Source organism: Mauremys mutica, chromosome 13 (genome assembly GCF_020497125.1).
Source record: "Mauremys mutica isolate MM-2020 ecotype Southern chromosome 13, ASM2049712v1, whole genome shotgun sequence".
In the NCBI taxonomy this organism is placed as follows: domain Eukaryota; kingdom Metazoa; phylum Chordata; order Testudines; family Geoemydidae; genus Mauremys; species Mauremys mutica.
In genome coordinates this window covers 24,281,150-24,301,859 of record NC_059084.1, presented here as the reverse complement: position 1 = coordinate 24,301,859, position 20,710 = coordinate 24,281,150, and the positions used below count along the sequence as shown (strand labels likewise).

General features: G+C 51.0%; 1 protein-coding gene across 5 annotated transcripts in view; it reads left to right on the top strand.

The window, feature by feature from the left end:
- The window catches only part of MYBL2 (MYB proto-oncogene like 2), a 39,380-nt gene that overhangs the window by 14,928 nt on the left and 3,742 nt on the right, over positions 1-20,710 (top strand). For 3 of the 5 annotated variants that reach the window (XM_044986099.1, XM_044986097.1, XM_044986101.1), the window contains 12 exons: positions 71-142; positions 2,312-2,404; positions 3,168-3,200; positions 4,211-4,431; positions 4,578-4,734; positions 5,656-5,928; positions 8,306-8,680; positions 12,079-12,218; positions 13,751-13,850; positions 14,702-14,815; positions 16,142-16,258; positions 18,125-18,280. In XM_044986099.1, coding sequence (XP_044842034.1) covers positions 71-142; positions 2,312-2,404; positions 3,168-3,200; positions 4,211-4,431; positions 4,578-4,734; positions 5,656-5,928; positions 8,306-8,680; positions 12,079-12,218; positions 13,751-13,850; positions 14,702-14,815; positions 16,142-16,258; positions 18,125-18,280 — 1,851 coding nt within the window. The remainder of the gene's footprint in view (positions 1-70; positions 143-2,311; positions 2,405-3,167; positions 3,201-4,210; positions 4,432-4,577; positions 4,735-5,655; positions 5,929-8,305; positions 8,681-12,078; positions 12,219-13,750; positions 13,851-14,701; positions 14,816-16,141; positions 16,259-18,124; positions 18,281-20,710) is intronic. The other 2 variants (XM_044986098.1, XM_044986102.1) reach the window with 1 other exon arrangement.

Sequence of the window (20,710 nt, the reverse complement as noted above, 5' to 3'; positions counted from 1 at the left end):
ATGTCCCTTGTACAACAGCGTGGCTGTAGCATCTTGTGCGGGTGAAAGCTGACCCCTTTGCTCTTCGCAGGATGAATGGCTGAAGACGCTAGTGAAGCAGTTTGGACAGAGCGACTGGAAGTTCCTGGCAAGTCACTTTCCCGTAAGTGGAGCTGCAGGCGGGACGGGGCGAGTTAGGATACTTGGCACTTCTTATACCCAAAGCGCTTGCAACTGTGAGCTAGCGTTGTGTTTGTACAGCACCTAGCACAATGGGGCCTGGTCCCTGACGGGGGCTCCGAAGTGCTCTGCTAACACAAATAATAACAGGAGTACTTGTGGCACATTAGAGACTAACACATTTATTTCAGCATGAACTTTCGTGAGCTACAGCTCACTTCTTCGGATGCATAGAATAATAATGACCCCTCGGAGCAGCCCTGCAGGGTGCGAGAATAACTAACCCGCCTGAAATGGGGAGGAGCTGGGACAAGAACTCAGGGGTGTCTGTCGCAGTTTCCCATGCTTGGTGCACTAGGCTACAGATCCTGTTCTGACTGCATAAGGCAAAGGTGTGTGTATAGCCCACGTGCTCGAGTTCTGTGTATTGGTGGGTTCTATGTGCAAACCTCGTTCCCTCCTGTAGAGGTGGTAGCACGTGGCATGGGGCCCTGTCAGTAGTCAGCCAGCCCCATGCTGGGTGTCTCTCATTTTCTTGAAGTGCTGGCTCCCAGCTTCTTTCCTGGCCACCTGCTCATCACAGATTCCTAGATTCCAAGGCCAGAAGGGACCATTGTGATCATCTAGTCTGACCCCCTGTATGACACAGGCCAGAGAACGGCCCCAAAATAATTCCCAGAGCAGAGCTTTTAGAAGAACATCCCATTTAAAAACTCAGTGCTGGAGAATCCACCGCAACCCTTGACACAGTGTTCCAAAAGTTATTCACTCTCACTGTACACTTTATTTCCAGTCTGAATGTGTCAGGCGGCCACATGGAGGGAAGCATTGGTGAGGGATGTCCCTAAGCGCCCTCCTGGCTGGGCAGAGAAGCTTGGGATGGCAGGCTGAGCCAGCAGCCTTGTCCATAGCAACAGCTATACTGTGGGGCACCACAGGCTGGAAGGGAAGGAGGTTGGCTGGTAGAGAACCTCCTTACCTGCAGCAGGCAGAGTCCTCTGCAAGATGGGTTGTGGGGAGGGTGGATCTGAGCTCACGCAACTTTCCTCTCCCAACTGCTTGTCTCCTCTGATTCTTGCCCACACAGACTAGTCTGGTTCACCCTTCAAGACTGGGAGGTGCTAAGCTAGGAGGGGACTACTTTCATGGGCATCGTTTGTGACTAGTAGCTGGCAGAGTAGTTTCCAGTCACCAACATGACATGGGATGGGAGCACCCCTGGCACAGTGTGTGCTGGGGAGAGAGGAGCTGGGAGCATATGGCTGAAGCTCTGGGAACTGGAAGGGCAAGCTCTGAAGGGTTGATGCTAAGGACACAGTTGACACGTTTCGAGAGAATCTCTTTGTGCAGGGAGTTGTTTGTAATCTTATTCCGTGCCCCAGAGTGGCAGAGGCAGTGAGTGAGGCTGCGTTTATGGGATTTCAATGCTGGCTGGTGGCTCTAGCAGAGTTTCTCAAACTGGGGGTCCCAACCCAAAAGAGGGTCGCAAGACTATTGTAGGGGGGTCAGGAGAGTGTTGACTGCTGGCCGGGCTCCCAGCTCTGAAGCCTGCACTGCTGCTGGTGGCAGTGCAGAAGTAAAGGCGTCATGGTTGGTGGGGTGGGGCGAGGGGCTGGTGTCACAGCCTGAAATATTTTCAAAGGCAGTCCCAGCAAAAAAAGAGTTTGAGAACCTCTGCTCTTGAGACTGGAGTCTTCTGTTTATCCCCCTGACAAGGACAGCAGTGACAGAGCAGGCTTCCCCCGCCCATGCATTTGCCGCTGTGCCCCAGGCATGCCCAGCAGGGACCGTCTGTAAGGTTGAGAGAGGAGTTTGGTCTCTAGGGCCCATCTCTACTGACCTGGCTGAAAAGGGAGCCAGTGTGTGTGTTTGTGGTGTGAACACCTCCATTGGGAATGGGGCTGAGAATTTTGCTAATCTCATTTCTCACAATCTCAGCCATCACATCATCACCACCCTTGACCACTGATGTGAGGTGAATGGTGGCAGGGTCCCCTTCCCGTTCCTCTCCTGAGCTGTCCACTCCTAGCCTGGTTATCTTTTGAAAATAAAACAGCCAGTCCAATATGGAAGGTTTCCCTCCAGTTGCTCTGTGTTGCTCTTGTAGTTGTGGCCTCTGTTCTAACTCATGGCTCTTAATTCCCTGGCGCAGAACCGCACCGATCAGCAATGCCAATACCGGTGGCTGAGGGTGTTGAATCCAGACTTGGTTAAAGGGCCTTGGACCAAGGAAGAGGATCAGAAGGTAACTTGGTGGCAGCGTCATGGTTCGTTGCTCTGTGTGGAGGACATGAAAGGCGCTGGGTTTGCAGTCTGGAAGTCCTTTTACAGATAGCCCAAAAAAGCAGCACTTGATACCCTTCTGTGCACTCAGTGAACTGCTTCTAAGCTGCATAATAAGGCATTTTTTTTGACCTGTAAAGTTCTAAATGCCCTGGGATTTGCTCATCTGAAAGACCGCCACTCTCCCCATACCACACTGCTTGAGCAGTGATCCAGCAAGGTGTGGACTGGGGGCTAGCAGTGGGAGAAAAGGACGTATTTGACGGTTGCTACCTCGTGTCATTTTTTTCTGCCTCAGTATCTTCTGATCTACCCTTTCCTGTCCAACTCCCCTGCTAACCCATTGTCTGTGCCTTTCTCACCTCACACTGATTACTGCTGCTTCCTCCTTTCTGTGCACCCTGGTGCTGGCCTGTACGCTCCTCCTGCATGTCACTCTGAAAATCTGCTGTCTTTCCTGCATCTGTGACCAGGTCCCTTCACATTACATTGCATTACAACTCCTCCTCCTCACTGCTAGGGCCCTCCACTACTCCACTGCTGCCAGCAGCTCTTCTTTCCTCTTTGGCTGTGACCCTTGGTGTGTCCTAGACGCTGCCGTCTTCACTTACCATGACGTTCCCTTTGGCTCCTTCCGCTGTTGTCTCTGCCAGACTGGGTAAATGAAGCTGCTTCACCATGTATACCTGCTTTCTCATCTTCTTCTACCCCCTTTTACATTGCAGCTGATCTGTGGGAGTTGTGACTGCTTGTGCAAGGTGTGTTGCTGTCTATACAAGATTGTAAGCGATTTGGGGCAGGGACTTGGTCATCTGATGTCTATAAAGCTCCTTGCTTGGCAGTATAAAAATAAAAATCTGCCAACAATCTGTCAGCCAAGGAAAATTGGATGGGATGGGGTCTCATTTGGGTGCTCATCAGTCCTGCTTCTTAATCAGCCAAGTGGGTCTCCGGGGAGAAATACAGAGAGTAGCCTACATTATTATTATGTATATAGTGCTCTCAGCTTGCACAGCACTTCACAGAGGCAGTAAAGACTGATTCCTTGCCCCAAAGTGCATAGAATCTAAGGGAGGATCAAAACAGACAGATATAACACAGGGCAGGGTGGAATGAAGATGAGGAAAAACAAGATTGCATGATCACTTGGGGCTAGCATGGGTGTCTGCGTTGGTTTGTTTTAAGTTAACATAATTGAATTGTGATTAGAGCTCAGGCTGCCCACACTAGCACTGTAGCTGGGTGCAGAGTTTTAAATATGCTCACGTGATTCACATGCTGCAGATAAAGTCTCACTGGACCAGGGTGAGAGCTAGAAAGAGGATGGAGTTTGTCAGTGCAGTCAAGTTCCCCATGGTACAGATGGAAGGGGAGCCTCAGGACATGTGACAGCTTGTCACCTGATCAGAAATAGGCACATGGTTTAAAATCTATCACCCACATTTGTACCGTGAAGAGTTCTGCCACATCCAGAGCTTAATTCTCTGCTGCCTTGCCCCCGGCATAGTCACTTATGCCCATACAGAATGGCCACATTTTACACACATGTGGCACCGGTGTGAATAACAACACAAGGTGCCGAGTAAAGGAGACTCGTGCCCAGGGGTCTGAGTGATGGGTTCATGCAGACTCTCCTCTAGACAGAACTCTTCTCACTGTGACATCCATGGGTCCCTGTAAAAGACACTGAAGGTGGAAAAAGCAAACATGGAAACAAGTGCACCCGATACCCATCCATTCATTCACTTCATTTTCCTTTTGTTTAAAGGTAATTGAATTGGTTAAAAAATTTGGCACAAAGCAATGGACACTGATAGCAAAGTACCTGAAAGGCAGGCTGGGGAAGCAGTGCCGGGAACGCTGGCACAACCACCTGAACCCCGAGGTGAAGAAGTCCTCATGGACGGAGGAGGAGGACCGAATCATTTTCGAGGCTCACAAAGTTCTGGGGAACCGCTGGGCTGAGATTGCCAAGCTGCTGCCTGGGAGGTAGGGCCCTTGCCTGTTGTTAGTGCCTTAAGAGTCAGATAGGCTGTTGAGATGTCTGTATGGAGGGATGCTGAGAATATGGATTCTTAATTTCATCGGGAGCCATCAGCTCTAAAATGCCTGTTGACTTTGGCTTTTCTCTCCAGGACTGACAATGCTGTGAAGAACCACTGGAACTCCACCATCAAACGGAAAGTGGACACAGGAGGTTTCCTCAGTGAAACAAAAGACCCTGAGTCCCTGTACTTGTTGGTGGAGGTGGAGGGCGAAGAAAGCCAAAGTGTCCAGAGTGCCGGGAACCAGGTAGAGCACAAAACAAATCAGCTGGCTGATAAAACCTTGCAGTGGAAGATCTTGCATTTTGGTTGATGGTGAGGTGTGCGTTATTCTGTTAATGCAGATCAGAGACATTCATCCACAGCAATGCTGCCCTTCAGAATGAATGTGCCAAAGCTGTGTGCCTGGCTGTGCTGTCTGTACCCACTAGCTTGCCACGCTCTCAACCAGGAATAGATTCCCAAAACTCCTCTCCTGTCTAGAAAGTAGTTGTGTAAGCCACTGGCGCAGTGCATGTTCCATCCTTTGGTGCTGGTCCATATAGAGGATAACAGGCTGGTTCTTTGAGCTCAAGTGGGAGGGGTCTGATATGTGGATCTGAAGATCCTGGGTGCAAACCCTGATGATGATGTATGTTTGCGTGGGTCAAGGGGTGATCGTGGGTTTTTTTTTGTTTTTGTTTTTTTGTTTTGTTTTGTTTTTTGAAACCTAGGAAATTACATACAAAAATCTACATTAAAAGAACATTAAGTCATGCTCTCTGAAGTTAGGAAATGCCTGACGTAAGGGTGCCTGTGTAACCTTAATTCAGTGACTGTGTGTGTGTGTGTGTGTGTGTGCGCACAATATGGCATAGTCTTTAATTACATGATCACATACTGATTGTTTTACAAGACTCCTCCATTTGGTGAAGAGGACTGTAAGAAGAACAAGGATAATTCTATTGTGATTAAGACACTGGACTGGGGCCCAGGGAGCTGGGTTATATTTCTGGCTCTGCCAAGATTTCCCATGTGGTGCTAACAAGACTCCAGCACAATGCATGCGCACGAGGGGGCTGAACTAAGGTCGCATGGGGGACCTCAGTCCTGGCACTCCCTAACCTTGGCGCTTGACTTTTCAACCTTAGCGTTCTTTTATGTGGCTTTTGTGTTTCTGTTTTCAAAGAAAAACCTACATGCTAGCTGGCCTGCCGATACCTTGGAAATAAAGGAGGAAGAAGCCAGTGAGGAGGAAGCAACTGGCTTCCAGGAGCTGCCCTCTGAGCAAGCAGCTGCAACGCTGGCGGAGGACAATGCCGAGGGGGCCCCAAAGGACGTGGCACCTGAAGACGCATCGCCGGACGGCACCTTTCCATACAAATGGGCAGCTGACACTGCCAACTACTTGAGCCTGACTTCAGGACCAGCCTTTACGGAAGCTCTGGACATGATGGAATCGGTAAGAGGGGAGCGATGTCTCGTCTCCTAATACGCACCTCTGAGAGGGAGGCAAATGGTGAGGTCCAGTCCCGCAGCCCCCGAGCGATCCTTGCTGATGCGTTGATTTCAGTGGGGCTGCTTGCGTGATTAAAGGCTCCAGGCTTGGGCTCTCTGGCAATTCGTTGTGGGTCCTCACCGCCTGCTTTAAATCCCAAGATGGGACTCCGTGCCTGCACCAGCAAAGAAGAACCCCCACCTGCTCTCCTGCAGGGGTTACCTGTCGTTAGGGCCCAGGCTCACGGGAACCAGCGAGGCAGGGCGCTCTCCCCCTGGCGTGACGGGCTGGGGCAGGGTAGGGCATAGTGGGCAGTAGACAGAGCTGTAGCTCTGTCCCTGTTTCCTAGTCAGAGCCGCTGAGCCAGCATAGGGGGCAATACTTCCTGCTGGCACAGGCCAGCAGTAAATCACTACCGTCCAGGAGCAGGGAGGAATTATGACTGTGAGGGGTGTCTCCGAGACCCATTGCCTCCTGGAATGCTTCCAAGTCCCAATCTAGTCCTCCGTTTGTTTCAACCTGACGTCAGTTACACAGCAAAAGCATAAACCTTCCCACAGGAGTGTGACTGACTGGCCAGCCTGCCTCACAGCCGCTGCACAGAGCATGTCACAGAGGGGTCAGGTTAAAAATATCAATGGGACTCAGCCATCTTGTTTAAAATGGCCCCTATTCGGTTTTCCAGGCAGCTGGCTTCTCTGACTGACCTTCCCGTTCACGGAGAATGTTAGACTGGGGGGAACGTGGCTCCATTTGGATCCATACAGATGTTGGGCAAGAAGTGAAGGACTGAATCAGGACTGTCCTTTCCATTGGCAAAGCTGTGTGGGGACCAGGACTGAAGTAGCAGGGAGGAAGCGAGGCAGAATAGAGGAGCGTTGACTGAACTTTGTGGAAGAAGCTTGGGCTGAGACTGTCCAAGTGCCTGGGGAGTTTGGGAGTCCATTCCCATTACATTGAATGGGAATTGGGCTTCCAGATCTCTTACACAGCTTTGAAAATCTCAGCCTTGTAGAGAAACTGCATTTTCCTCGGCTTGGTCTATACTTAACAGTTCGGTTGACATAGCTGCCACCCCCAACCAGTTTAGACTCAGTGTTGTCAACAGAAGAATGCCTCCGTTGGCGTAGCTACCGTCGTTCGGGGAGATGGTGTTCCTACACCAGTGGGAAAACCCCTTCTGTCTGCATAGGCTGTGTCTACTCCAGAGGTCCCCTTGGGGGACACGGAAGAACCTTTAGGAAGGTGGGGCTGGAGCCAGCCCCCATGGGGGGTGGGGAGGGAGCGCCCCCAGCTCTGCGCCCCAGGGCCCTGGCTGCTGGCCCGGTTGCCGACCCTGGCCAAAGCTCCGCTCTCGCCTCTGTCCTCAGCTATGGCTCCAACCTCCACCCCCATACCCCTGCCTGTGTCCTTCCCTCCTCCCCCAGAGCTGTGGCCCCTCTCCCACTCAGCTCGGGGAAGTGGGGGGGCACGAGGTAAAAAGTTTGGGGACCACTGGTCTACGCTATGGGGTTATGCTGGTGTAGCTCTGGCGACGTAGCTATGCCAGTATAGTCTCCATAGTGTAGACGTACCTCATGTCTCTAGTGCTGCTAAGTCTGTTACTCTCATGAACGCTAAATGCAGCCCCAAACTGAAGTCAGTTGTGGGGGATTAATTTGAATTAATTTTTGAGTTTCTTGGCCTTGCTGATCTTAAACTGTATTGCAGGATGCCGCTGCCTTCAGAAAGGTCAGTGTCTACAGGAGGAGCTCTTTACCAATGCAGGAATACCAGCAAAGTGCTCCTCGTGTGAACGCAGCTGATATCGATTTAGCTTATACCACCCATGCCCCTGAGGGAAACAAACTATCCGGGCCAAAAGACAGCTTGGCCAATATAACTGTGATTACACTCGGGGCTTTTGCTGGCCCAGCTGTGTTGGTCAGGGATCACGCCGCCTCGTGCCCGGGCCGACAGCTCTGCCAGCAGAAGTTTGTAGTGTAGCACTGGCCTTAGACAGCATGTAAATGAAATGTCCCTGCAGGCAACAGAGGGTGCAGTGCTGGCCCTGGGGACTCCAAGGGTCAGAGTCTCCATTCTCTTAGCTCAATTGCGTCGAGCAGTGCGAAGTGGATGTAAAATGCTGCCGTACTGATTTGCACTGGTGTAAAGGGCTGCATAGGGTGTGGAAGACAGACTCAGGCTCCACCTCTTTTATAGATCATATGTTCAGCCTTTGCGGGTCGCTGGAGCCCTTTGCTGGGCCTTGCCTTTGCACTGGTCTGTGAGGTCGTGTCCTGTGGCGGCTCAGGACGCTGCTCGTTCTTGGCCATTCCTAACCATCTCTCATGTCTGGCAGGACCCAGACGGGTGGTGTGACCTGAGTCACTTCGACTTGCCCGAGGATCCAGCCGCTGGCGACAGCAGCAGCAACAGCCCGGTCAGGCAGGCCCCCAGGAAGCCCCCAGCTCCTGTACCCCATGTGACAGAGTATCGCCTGGATGGCCACACCATTTCAGACCTGAGCAAAAGCAGCAAGGGTGAGCTGATCCCCATCTCTCCCCGCTCAGAGGTGAGCTCTGGCACGCCGCCCTCGGTGCTCAAGAGGCAGAAGAAGAGGAAGATCTCCCTCTCGCCTGTCACGGAGAACACCAGCTACTCCTTCCTAGACTCCTGTAACAGCATGACGCCCAAGAGCACCCCGGTCAAGACGCTGCCTTTCTCCCCCTCCCAGGTACGTAGCTAGATGGGAATCAGGAGAAGCTCGTTCTGTTGCTGTCTGCTTGGGGCACCGCGAGTGAATTAGAGGGTCTGTGCTGGTTCTTTAATGGCCATAATGCAGTCGATACTGATCAGCTCTGCTTGCTTAATATGTATCATGCCACTTGCCTTGAAATGGGCACTGCCAGTGTGTAGGATGGCGGTGGAATTCTGTTCTCTGCTCATTGCAGTCGTATCTGAGCACCTTCCAGGAGCCCATTAGGCTACGTGACTAGACATCGGGCACATGTTTCTTCTCTCATCCTCTCCCCAGGGGAGAAGCGGGTGAAGAGCAGTGTCTTGCTTTGGTAGGCTGTGGGTGTTATATTTAGATTTTAAAAAAAAAAAAAAATCTGTTGCTTTTTGTTAGAGAAGGCAAGGTCAGAGAAATACCCTTGGATTGGGAAATGGAGAAGTTTGAGATGATCCTTGGTTTTGGGGGGAGTTCATTCCACAGGCTTGGACCAGCCCCCGGAGGATGCTGGCCAGTCTCACTGCAATTTGTGTAGGGTGCCTGTCTTTCCCCTGCTGAGCCACAGAACTGGGGTTCTCTGGTCACTTGTGGTGATTAGATATGCGGTGGGAGATGGGGCCTGTGAATAATGGGGTACACGTTCAGCTAAACTGAAGCCCAGCCTCCCTGTATGAGGGGCACAGCACGTGCCTGCAATTAGGTAGGTGGAGGCGCACACATCCAGCTCTTGTTTCTCTCTCTCTCTCTCTCTCTAACTACCCGGGGTATTGCTAGACAGCGGGACCGCCCGCACAGCATCATTGTGGTGTACGCAATGTGTCTCATCCCGACGGGGAGGGGGGTACCCTGAGGGCCGAAACCATCAAAGAAACTGCTTCTGTTCAATCCATATGCTTGTCACCCAGGCAGGTTTAGGGGCAAAAGCTTTGGGCCGGTGTTGTAATCCAAGCCCTCTCCTCACCAGATGCTGCGGTAAGGAGAATGCTGTGTGCAGTGAGGACAAGCCCTAACTCAGGTTCTTCCTTGAATGTTGGCCCTACCCTGACTCCTGCCCACACGCTTACTTGAGTGTGGTCCCCTTTTACCCAGGCGAGCTGACCCGGAGTTCAGCCAGCACTCGTGCTGCTAACACAGCCGCTCAGCAGTGTGTACGCAGGCATGAGCAGCTGGAGTGCAGAGTCCTCCAGTGCCTTCCCACAGTTCCCTGGGCCATGTTACCTACTCTCTGCTTGTGAACCAGAGGTCACCTACGAGTTCATACAGCCTGGCGTGGTGTCTGAACCATACATTTGCTCGCGTCTTGCTGTGCTTGCAACACTTCCATATTTCTATTGCGTGTCCACAGCACTTGAACAGGAGAAACTTTGGCCAGAAGATCTTCCCAGCATGCTGCCAGCTGGCCAGAGGCTGACCCATGCTCCTGGTGGACCTCTGCTGTGCGGCCAGCATGAGTCATGAGTTCAAGGCCAGGACCTGAAGTCTACATTTCTGTGATGCAACCCCCTGAGTTAATTTTGCAGTGAAGACATTCCCTTAGGCTGTGAGTTCTTTGAGGCAAGGACTGTTGCTTATTCTGTGTTTCTACAGGGATTAGCACAATTGTATGTTATCATAGCACCGAGGAGTCCCAGTGATAGAGCGGGACCCTCTAGTGCTCGGTGCTGTGTGCACACTGAACAACAAGACAGTCCCTGCCCCACAGACCTTGCAGGGTAAGACGAGAGACAACAGATGGGGGAGTACCAGGGAACGACGAGGCCAGGTCTGTACTACAAAATTAAGTTGACCTGACTTACGTTGGCAACCAGCCGCTGCAGTAATTACATTGCTTGTGCGTGTCTACGCTTTGCTACCTGTGTCGGCAGTGCGCATCCTCCCAGGAGCGCTTGTGTCCATTGTACTATCAGTGTGGGGCATTGTGGGATGGTTCCTGAAAGCCAGTAAGAGTCAACATAAGGAACACAGTGTCTACACTGACACTGCGTTGACCTAACTATATCGACCTTGACTCTGCGCCACTCGTGGATGTGGAGTTATGAAGTGTAGCTGGGCAGTTACATCAGTGGGAGTGAAATTCAAGGGTAGATACATCCATAGCTAGGTCAATGTAAATTGCCTTGCGTTGATCTGACGCAGTAGAGTAGACCAGGCCTGAGACAGTACTGGGTAGCATGGCAGGCAGTGGTCTCGGCACACCAGCTGCCTAACTGTTGTTGGGTTGTATTTTTGGAGGCATCACAGCAAAGGAGAGTTTTAAAGAGGAATGCAGGGGACAATTGGCCTTCAGGCACTACCACACTTTCCATGTTTAACCTCCCCATGCACACCTTGTGTGATCACGCCTCCCTCTGGTCTGTGACCAGCATAGAGGATAAGAGCCAGTTACTCCTTTTAGCTTATGTGGATTTTGGTGCAAAACGTCTCATGATCTCTCCCCTCTGATGGCCCTGATGGGTTCGTTCTCCTCCTCTCTGTACAGTACTGTGGCAATGTTAGAGCCGGTAACCTCAGAGCCCTCCTGGGAGGTAGTTCGGTATCGCCCATTTTCACAGGCACAGAGATCACAAGCTGCTGTCTCACAGTGAATCTGCGGCAGAGCTGAGACAGAAAGCTGCTCTCCCGACTCCCGGGCTCTTCCTCCAACCACAAGGCGATGAATGTAACAAAAATAACTCTTGCCTCGAGTTGGGTAAGAGCGTGGGGGTCACCTGGAAGGCATTCTCCTTGCTGCCCTTGTCTTCCCTAGGAAATTACGAGCATAGGTTAAAATTGTCATGAAGAGGAGGCAGTGTGTGGTTTTAATACGAGTTAACAGGCTGAGTTAGACTATGGCAGAGCACAAGCTTTACTTGACCTGCTAACTCGTGAAAACTACAAACTGCCTCGTCTTCACTAGGACTTACCTTGTTCTAACTCATGTTAGCCAACACTCTTTTTCCTGTGGTGAAGATGCACCCACTGGAGCCTTGCTAAACACACACATACAGCTTGAATGGCATCAGTATAGTCAAAGCGATACATGAATGGACGCAGCTGTATTGGTACACTTATATTGGCATATCTATCCCCTAAGCAAAGAGAAATAAGCTGCACTGGTATAAGGCACATTTATACTGGTTAAAACTACATCCGTACGAGGTAAAAAAAATCACACCCTGAACTGACATAGTTATTCTGGTTCAAAAAATGTGTGTGGGTCAGGGCAAAGTCCGGATCTCCTGATCTGTGGAGGGAATATTGTCTGCCATATTGGTAGCAAAAATACATGTAATCAGTCAGTGTGAGCAATCCTCTTTTAAATTCAGTAAAACTGGCTTAAGCCATGGTCAGTGACAGCCTTGAATTTCCCAGGATGTGAAGTGTGTTCTCTGTGTTTCTTTCTCTCCCTCGCTTGGCAGTTCTTAAACTTCTGGACCAAACAGGATACACTGGAGTTGGAGAACCCGTCCCTGACCTCCACTCCTGTGTGCAGTCAGAAGGTGATAGTGACCACCCCGCTGCACAGGGACAAGACTCCGCTGCACCAGAAAAACTCAGCGTAAGTCATCCCCCACTCTCCCAGCCTCAGCCCAGCTTGCATCACATTGAACCGTCCCAGGAGTGGTGTCCTGTAGCTGTGGCACCCCCACGGGAAGAAAGGGGCTGCAAATAGTGGGCTTTATCTAGTTTTCGAGTCCCACAAGGGTATTCTGGTTTTCTGGAGGGCTGCTGTATTGTAACATATTTTAATAGTGAATTGTGGGCCGAACCTGCTGGAATGAAGGTGTCCAACTATAAAGTGGGCTAGAGCATTTCAAGTGAGCAAGGCACATGTGTACAGGCTGGGTCTGGAAGGGGAAAGTCCCACCAATTAAGCAATGGGATCTGCTCACAGCGATGAAGTGCCTCACCCCAGAGCAGTTTCTTCTGAATGGTGCTGAGTGTGTCTCTTGCTCGTACTGACCAGAAGGGCATTCAGTTGGAATGGTGAGGTCGGAACCATTTCTAGGGTTATGTTCTACCCTTCATCTTCAAAGGCCGGGAAATATTTCAGCCCTTCTCCAGAGCCACTCAGCTGCGGGCAAGGAACGCTGGTGGATTAGACTGAGTGCCCAGTCCTGGTGCTAGCAAGCCTGGCAGAACCTGCTCTGTCTATGTGGGGTTGGAACTTTTGCTTCTGGGCACATGTCTGTCTGGGGAATGTTGCTGGACTATGGACCTGGCTGCCAAAAGGGCTCTCCAGACCCCTGTAACTCTGCCCCACTGTGTGGTGTCTACAGGTGTATCCCCTGCCTGACAGAGTGCATGGAGCATGCTTCCCTCTTAAGCCATGTCCACCCAGGGAAACCAATGTGCATAGCTGTTCCAGAGTAACTCTCCCACATGGACTCTCGATTCCAGATTAAAAGTCACTTTATCCCAGAATAATCACTTCACTCACAAAGCAGAGTAATCGTACCACAATAAAATCACTTTTATTCCAGAAGAGCATCCACACGGGGCAGTTATTCCAGAATAGTTGAATTATGGCCGAATAGCTGTGTTGGTCAATTTCCCCCATATAGACAGGGACGTGCCTGCATTAATTGCCGTGTCTGGGCCAGAACCTTTCCTGCAGCAACGTGCATTGTTGTGTGCCCAAGACCAGAGTGGGGAATGGGGGGGGGGAGGGAAGGGCTGTGGGTGGGGATCTGTATTTCACCCACCCTAGGGACTGAAGAGTGATTTGCAAGGTGATCTGATGGAGATATAACTGAATAACCTCTGGCTCTGTCGGAGCAGCATGGGTGGTGCTGCTAGATGGCATGTCTTCTATTCCATTGCTCTTTAGCACCTGCTTTTCTCCCCCACCCAAGCCCTTGCAGCACACCCAGCCAGGGAGGTTCACACTGCCCTTGCTATTGTGATGTAAGACCCAGTTCCTGTGTCTGGAGTGGCAGGGTGTTTCTGGAGTGCATGTGCTAGGGTAGGCAGTGCAGCCCTGGGGATGGAGGGCCAGAGCATGCATCCTCTCTTGTGGTGGGAATGCTCGGGGACACCTGCATGTCATGTTCTGCTCCTGACCTCCTCTCTCTCCCTCTCTGCTGGCAGGTTTGTCACCCCAGATCAGAAATACGTAGCAGACAACACCCCCCACACGCCCACGCCTTTTAAGAACGCCCTGGAAAAGTACGGCGCCATGCGGCCACTGGTGTGTATTGAACCAACATGCATGCCCCGCCTAGCACTGTCCAGTGCTGCTCGCTGTACTCCTGTAGACCCCCAATGACCAGAGCCAGGAAAGACCCCCTGCCTGGCTTCTGTCTAAACATTCACCCCAAACTCATATTCACCCTTGAATATTCTGGCATGATCTGCCAGTGAAAGGGCCCTTGGATATATGGTGTGAAAGGGCCCATCAGCCAATCTTTGTGCATTTCTGTTTGCGTTGTTAACGTTACCAGGGTGCTTGGGTGTTGGCACATTCTTTGGCTGAGATGAGGTGGCTGTGGGGAACACTGTCCTAAAATGGCCTGGTGAATATGCTCCCATACGTGACCACTGGACTGAGATACTTTATAAACCCCCTGTGTTCATGCTGCTGCTTTCGGTTCCTTAGTGAGCCTAAAGAGAAACCGACCAAATGGGTTTTTTTCTTATGGATGTAGCAGTTTGGGACTCCCCATCGAGTGGAGACCTGGTGCCTATTCCAGAATAACCAGCGATGCTGTGTAGACCAGCTGGGAAGTCAGGCTGTGGGTATGGCACCCCTTGCCTGCCAAACAAGTATATGAGATTCTTGATGCACTTGATCTCCTGAAGCTTCTGCTGTGGGGTCCTGTATCCTCGCTGCATCAAGGGCCTGTGCAGAGGCCGGGGTGGCTGAGCTCTCGTGTCATTCACACCAAGAAATGAACAATGGCCCTGCAGACTGAGTTGCAGTGGGGAGACGTCTCCACTGCTGATATAATTGCAGCATTAGCACAGGTTCACCTGCACCGTAAATCCAGACATGTAAATGTAGCCTGCACTGTAAACCCTGTGCTATGTTCCTCACCCCAGCCGCAGACCCCTCACCTGGAAGAAGACTTGAAGGAAGTGCTCCGGAGCGAAGCTGGCATCGAGTTGATCATAGAGGATGATGTGAAGCCTGACAAACAGAAAAGGAAACAAGGAGTGAGTGTCTCGTCTTACAGCTGCTGCACCTGCCGTGATCCTGCCCGGTTCCTCGGGCAGGGTTGGGCCAGGGCAGTACTGGGTGGTAGAGTCAGAGGAAAGTCCAGGTGCTACAAGGAAGTTGCTGATTTAGTTGCTCGCACCCTTACTGCTAAGGGCCTGATTCTGCAGCGCACTGGAGCACATGCCTAACTTTTAGCACATGAACAGTCCTGCTGGAGTCAGTGGGCTACTCATGTGCTTAGAGTGCTTCTGGATTGTGGCTGGGCATGATGTGCTTCTGGAGGTGTCACCTCTCAGCTCAGACTTAGAACGGAGGTTCTGAGCACTGTGGAAAATAAAGATCCTCAGGCACTTCTAGGGCTTGGAACGTTAGCCCAGGCCTCCTGGGCAAATTCTGTCTTGGCCAGTCCTGTTCTGCTGGCTTTCCCTTCCTGCCTTGCTGGGATTTCTTTTTAAAATCGGTTGTTCTCCATGCTAGAAATCATACCAATAAAAGCCATGGCAGAGCAGGTGCCCTCACTTGGGCTGTGATGGTCACAGTAAAGACCCAACGCGTTATTTACACTGTCTGTCGATGCCAGACGTGATGTGACTTTCTGCCACCCACACGGCCCAGGTACCTCAGCTTGCTCACAGCCAATGGCGAGCCCTACGTCTCCGGATCTGTACTCTGCATCTGGGACAATTGGTTTGACTGTTTAAAATACCCTCACAAGAGAGAGATTTGTTCATTCAAAACGTCCTCCTCCAAGCGGAATGGATGGGGCTGGTAGTGGGACATGGGGGCCTTTTGCTTTTGGGTTGCTGTCCCACTGTAGCCCTAGAGGTGTTGCTGTGAAGGGGCTGGCCTGCATGAAACGTGCTGGTGGGTCTTGGTGGACAGGCAGCCCCACCATGAACTGTCCCACCATGAGCCACCCCACCCTTTTGGCAGAGAGGCCAAGCAGTGGATGGGACAAAGGGAAGGAGCACCCCACTCAGCACTCTAGAGGTGGCACCCTTGGAATAGGCCTGAGGCCCCATGGTTAGATGGAGCTGGGGAGTTTCTCCCTGCTCTGTAAAGGCAGGTGTTCAACCTCCAGGGGTTGTGAGTCTCTGGTCTCTTCCACCGCAGTGACATTCACAGGAAATGTTTTAATGCCACCGAGCCTCCATGGTCCCCAGCCCCTCTCACCCAAACAGTTATGTGTGATGGTGACCCTTCCCTCTCTGTATGGAACTATAAAATGCTCACAGAGCCCCATTTCCCTCATTGCTATTGCTCTGTCTCCCCTGCAGGCTAGTGCTTACGGTTGCATGCTTTGCTTCTCTTGTGTTTCCCAGCTGCACAGGAGTCCCATCAAGAAGGTCAGGAAGTCTCTCGCCTTGGACATTGTGGATGAGGATGTGAAGCTGACTGTCTGCGCCATGCCTAGGTCCATCTGCTTCAAAAGAGCACAGGTCAGGGATGCTCAAATGAGGGTGGGCAGGGAGGGCTGGACCCAGATGCTGTGAGAAGTGTGCTTGCATGATGAGACATGTCTGGGTGAATGTAGAGGAAGACTTGAGACTGGCTGTGAGTTGGATTCCCCTGCAAACATCTCTGAAACACAGGAACAATCAGAAATGTCAGAGGACGGCTATGAAATCTGATTGACTATACTGGATTAACTGGGGCTTTAGGTGGGCCAGTGAGATAAACCTGACGATAAGAGGGAAGGACCTACTAGGAAAACAGCCTCCCCTTTCCTCTTTTCTCCACCCATATGGACGGTGCAGCATAAACCTGGCTGTCCACTTCCTGCCTCTATGCTAGGTCCTGCACATGGTGCTGAATGTAATGAAGAAGGGGTGTCCTTAACTTAATGTTTTACGTATTGTGCTTTCTGATCCCACTGTAAACCTCTCCTCCCTGAAGAACTGAATATCTGGAACACTAAATGCAACACACAACGAAACGCACCGAAAAGAGCCCATTCTGTGTTGGTTATTCACAGGATCAGATATAAAATAACTGGAGCATTGTGGTGAGAGCGCCTGTCAGACGTCTGGCTCTCTAGTGTATTTTATTAGACTTGTAAAGTTCTTATTCAGGTTGGTGTTCTTGTGCCCCATTAAGTTTGATGCAATGATCAACGTTTGTTAAAGGGAAATAGATTTGCCAAGCTACAGATTTAGGTCCACGTTCAGCCCCTAGTGTAACGCCATGAATGTCAGTGGAGTTGCAGCAAGGATGAGTTCGGCCCATGTATTTTAAAAACACAACAGTACAGTGCACACAGCAAACAACCCGCTGACCATTACAACAGGGAGAAGGATCAATCGAACTCATGCTGCCTCTCACTGCGCTGGGCTGGGACCGTGAAAACAGATCAGCCGGTTTCATTTTTTGGCTCCCATGTGCTAGCCCAGTGCTGTCCTGTTTGGATGGCACAAGGAGCAGGGGAGTTTTTAAATCTACACAGACTCTTAACTGAATTTGTTAAATGCTCGTAATGGAAAGATTTCCACTCGCTAGGCCTTAGGGTCTGTCTGTGCTACCTCTGGGAACTAGCCTCCCAGCCTCGGGCCATAGCCTCGCAGTAGGGGGCTCGCTGCTAGCGCATTTAAAAATAGTTGTGGCTTGAGCTGGAGCTCAAATTCTGAACCCTGGGACAGGGAGGCTTTAGAGCCCAAGCCACAGCATCAGAGCCCCGTCTCCACAGATGTTTTTAGCATGCCGGCGCAAGCCCCGCTGCCCAAGTCTATGGAGCTGGGCTGGGAGGCTCTCTCCCTGGTGCAATATAGGCATACCCTTGTACACAGACAAGGTGGACAAGGGAATTTCTTTTAATGCAGCATTCCTGACCAAAAAGGGGGTTGCAAGACTATTGTATTGGGGCTCTCAAGAGCGGCGGCTGCTGGCCAGGCGCCCAGCTCTGAAGGAAGCGCCACCGCCAGCAGCAGCACAGAAGTAAGGGTGGCATGGTATTGGGGGTGGAGATGGCATCACAACCTGAAATATTTTCAAAGGGGGTCCCAGCAAAAAATTTTTGAGAACCCCTGTTTTAATAGACCCACTTGTGCTGGTGGAAGGGACTAGCTTTCGAGCTGCACAGAGCTCTGCGTCAGGTCTGGAAAAAGTAATCGCCTGGTGACACTGTGATTACTTCCCTACATGTAGCACCTTGCTAGCATCCTTACATGCTGTTTCTAGTGCAGTTTAAATGCATGGACAGGAGAATACAGGAACACAAGTGAATGGATCTAGTTAAGTGGCATCTTCCAGTGTAAGGGAGCAAATTAACTTGGTGCATATGGGTTTTTGTTTTTGTTTTTTTTCTGCAGCCTGTGAGTTTCCTTTCGAGGTCTCTAAACCTTTCCTCCTCAAGCAGCAAGGATGACAGCAGTTTGCTCAATAGGGGGTTCGTGCAGGTGCAGGTGAAGACTGAGAAGACATCATCCTCCAGGAAGATCCCAAGCCAATTCAGACCACCTGCTCCGGTAAATGTCAGCACCGCCATCCCCCCAAAAGGCATGGAGGTTACAGAAACCCTGTCCCTCCTGTACTGGGGAAAGGGAGATGGTAGCTTGAGTCAGCAGAGAGCACTGTCCCTGGAGAACAACACAACAGCTCAGATTGCTAGTGCCACTCAGTGCCCAGGCTTCATATGCTGAGCTTTGCCTTGGTCACTGTATGTACACTGCGATTAAAAACCCACAGCAATGAGTCTCAGCGCCTGGGTCACTGACTCGGGCTCGCAGGGCTCAAGCTGCGGGGATATAAAACTGCAGTGTAGATGATGTGGGCCAGGCACAGTTGTGCTGTGCAGTGTAGACCTACCCTTTCTTCCCCTGAGAGGGCAGGGGATAGGAACAGGGACCCTACCTGGCCTGTGGGAGGAGAGTTAGCTTGCATTGCTGTGCAGTGCCATCTGCTGGGACTTGGAGCTGAAGGGAGCACCATTCTTCCCTCTAAACCAAGATACTCTCTACCTCCTTGTTACCGTGACGCTCCGAATCAGCCACTCAGAACAGTCATTCCCAGAATCACTTGCTCTGGATCTCAGGGCTGGGAAGAGGAGTTCACAAGAGTCAAAACTGAAACAAAATATTTTGGTTGACCTGAAACAAGCAAAAATCCAGAATTCTGTTTCCTGAAGTCTTTGGAAGTTTGGCTTTTCGCCCCAATTCAGGATTGATTGGGGTTGGGTTTTTTTCAAAATCTCTAAAATTATTGTGGGTTGGAAAATCTGTTTTCCAACCAGCTCTATTCATGATCCGGTTCTGGCCTTTAAAGACAGACATAGGGAGTACAAACTGGCTAATCACCATGCTTATGCTGGTGATCCCCTTGAGGCTTCCAGGCTGGAGACCCTGCAGCTCTGTGCCAGAGGAGAATTAAAGCAGTGAAAGGTTCTTACATAAGGATGTAAAACAAGGCTGTTGGGAAGATGCAAGTTTGGTCACACACTACCCCCCCCCCCCCCCCAAAAAAAGTCTCTAGGCCCTGGCTTTCATGCACTGACTGGCTGCCCTGGCTAGTGGGGCATGAGGATGTTTGATGGTAGATGGGGGATATGTGTGGCTGGAGATATGATGCTAAGAGGGATCAAGGAAAGGAAGGGGAAAAGGTCCTAGGAAACCAGTGTACTGCAAAGTACACATCAAAACGCTATCAGCTCAGCAGCTCTCACCATCAGGCCCAGGGCATCTCAGCCTTGCATCCAAAATCAATGGATACTTCTTAAAGAATTCAGCCAAAATACCTTCCCTGGGGCAGCAGTAGGGATGCTGTGCTATAGTGGGTGAGATGTGGGCATTGGCAATTTGGAGTCCTGCAATCTGCTCCTGGTTCTGCCACTGATTTGCTGGGCAATTTGCTTCCCCCTGCACCCCCACTTCCATGGAGGTTTTTGTTCTGTTTTCCAAGACACAGCCGTAGCCTGCTTTGTAAGTGCAAAACTCAATGCTCCCCTAACCCTGGAGTTGCTACTGACACCTCTGCAGGAACTCGATTTTCCTGTATCTGTGGCCCAGATATTTCTCTCCAGTGGGAGACTCGGGATAGACTGAGGCAAATGGATTAGTGAGCTTCAGAAACGGATTAGGCCGATAGCCATGAGAGATGCACTTCATATCCCGTAGCAAGAGCTCTTGATCTTTGTGCTTCGAGGCCTAAACTGATCACTGGCTGGGGAAGGTAACTTCCCCACCACTGGCTGGTCTCGCACAGCAAGGTACACTCTAGAGAGTTCCCACCTTCCTGCAAACAGCCATTGGCCTCTGTCAGAGCTAGGCTAGAGCTAGATGGGCCATCCATCTATTGCAGTGGAGGTTCATTTGTTGGGAATATTATGGTCTGTTCTAACTGCAGGCTTAAATGTCAGCCCTCTAGTGATCTCTAAAAGATATTTGGTTTAATTCTGAGTGATCTGTGAGTGTACGGGGAATAGCAGGAGATGCTTTAACGACTGTGCTGATCGCGAGTGAGAGTCCCACACCAGGAAACTTTAGGAGGGAACTCTATGCATGGAACTGGCTGCATGGCAGTACTGTGAGAGCAGCACTGCAGCAGATAGCGTAGCCTGCCCTGTCCCCCCACCTCCCGCCTGCCACGCGGCTTGTGGGAGGCAAGCCCTGAAGGAAGAGTTAGGTAATTGGTCCTGCTAGTGAAGGCAGGGGGCTGGACCTGATGACCTTTCAAGGTCCCTTCCAGTTCTAGGAGATGGGTATATCTCCAATTATTACCTTTATTACCTTTAAGAGTTCTGGGTTCTGTTCTCTCTTCAGGAAGTTTTAAGCATACATTGTTTCCATAGCACCAGTAGCATGATAGGGGTTTTCCAAGCGGGTATTAGTGGGGCCTACCAAATTCACAGTCCATTTTGGTCAATTTCACAGTCATAGGATTTTTAAAATTGTAAATTTCAT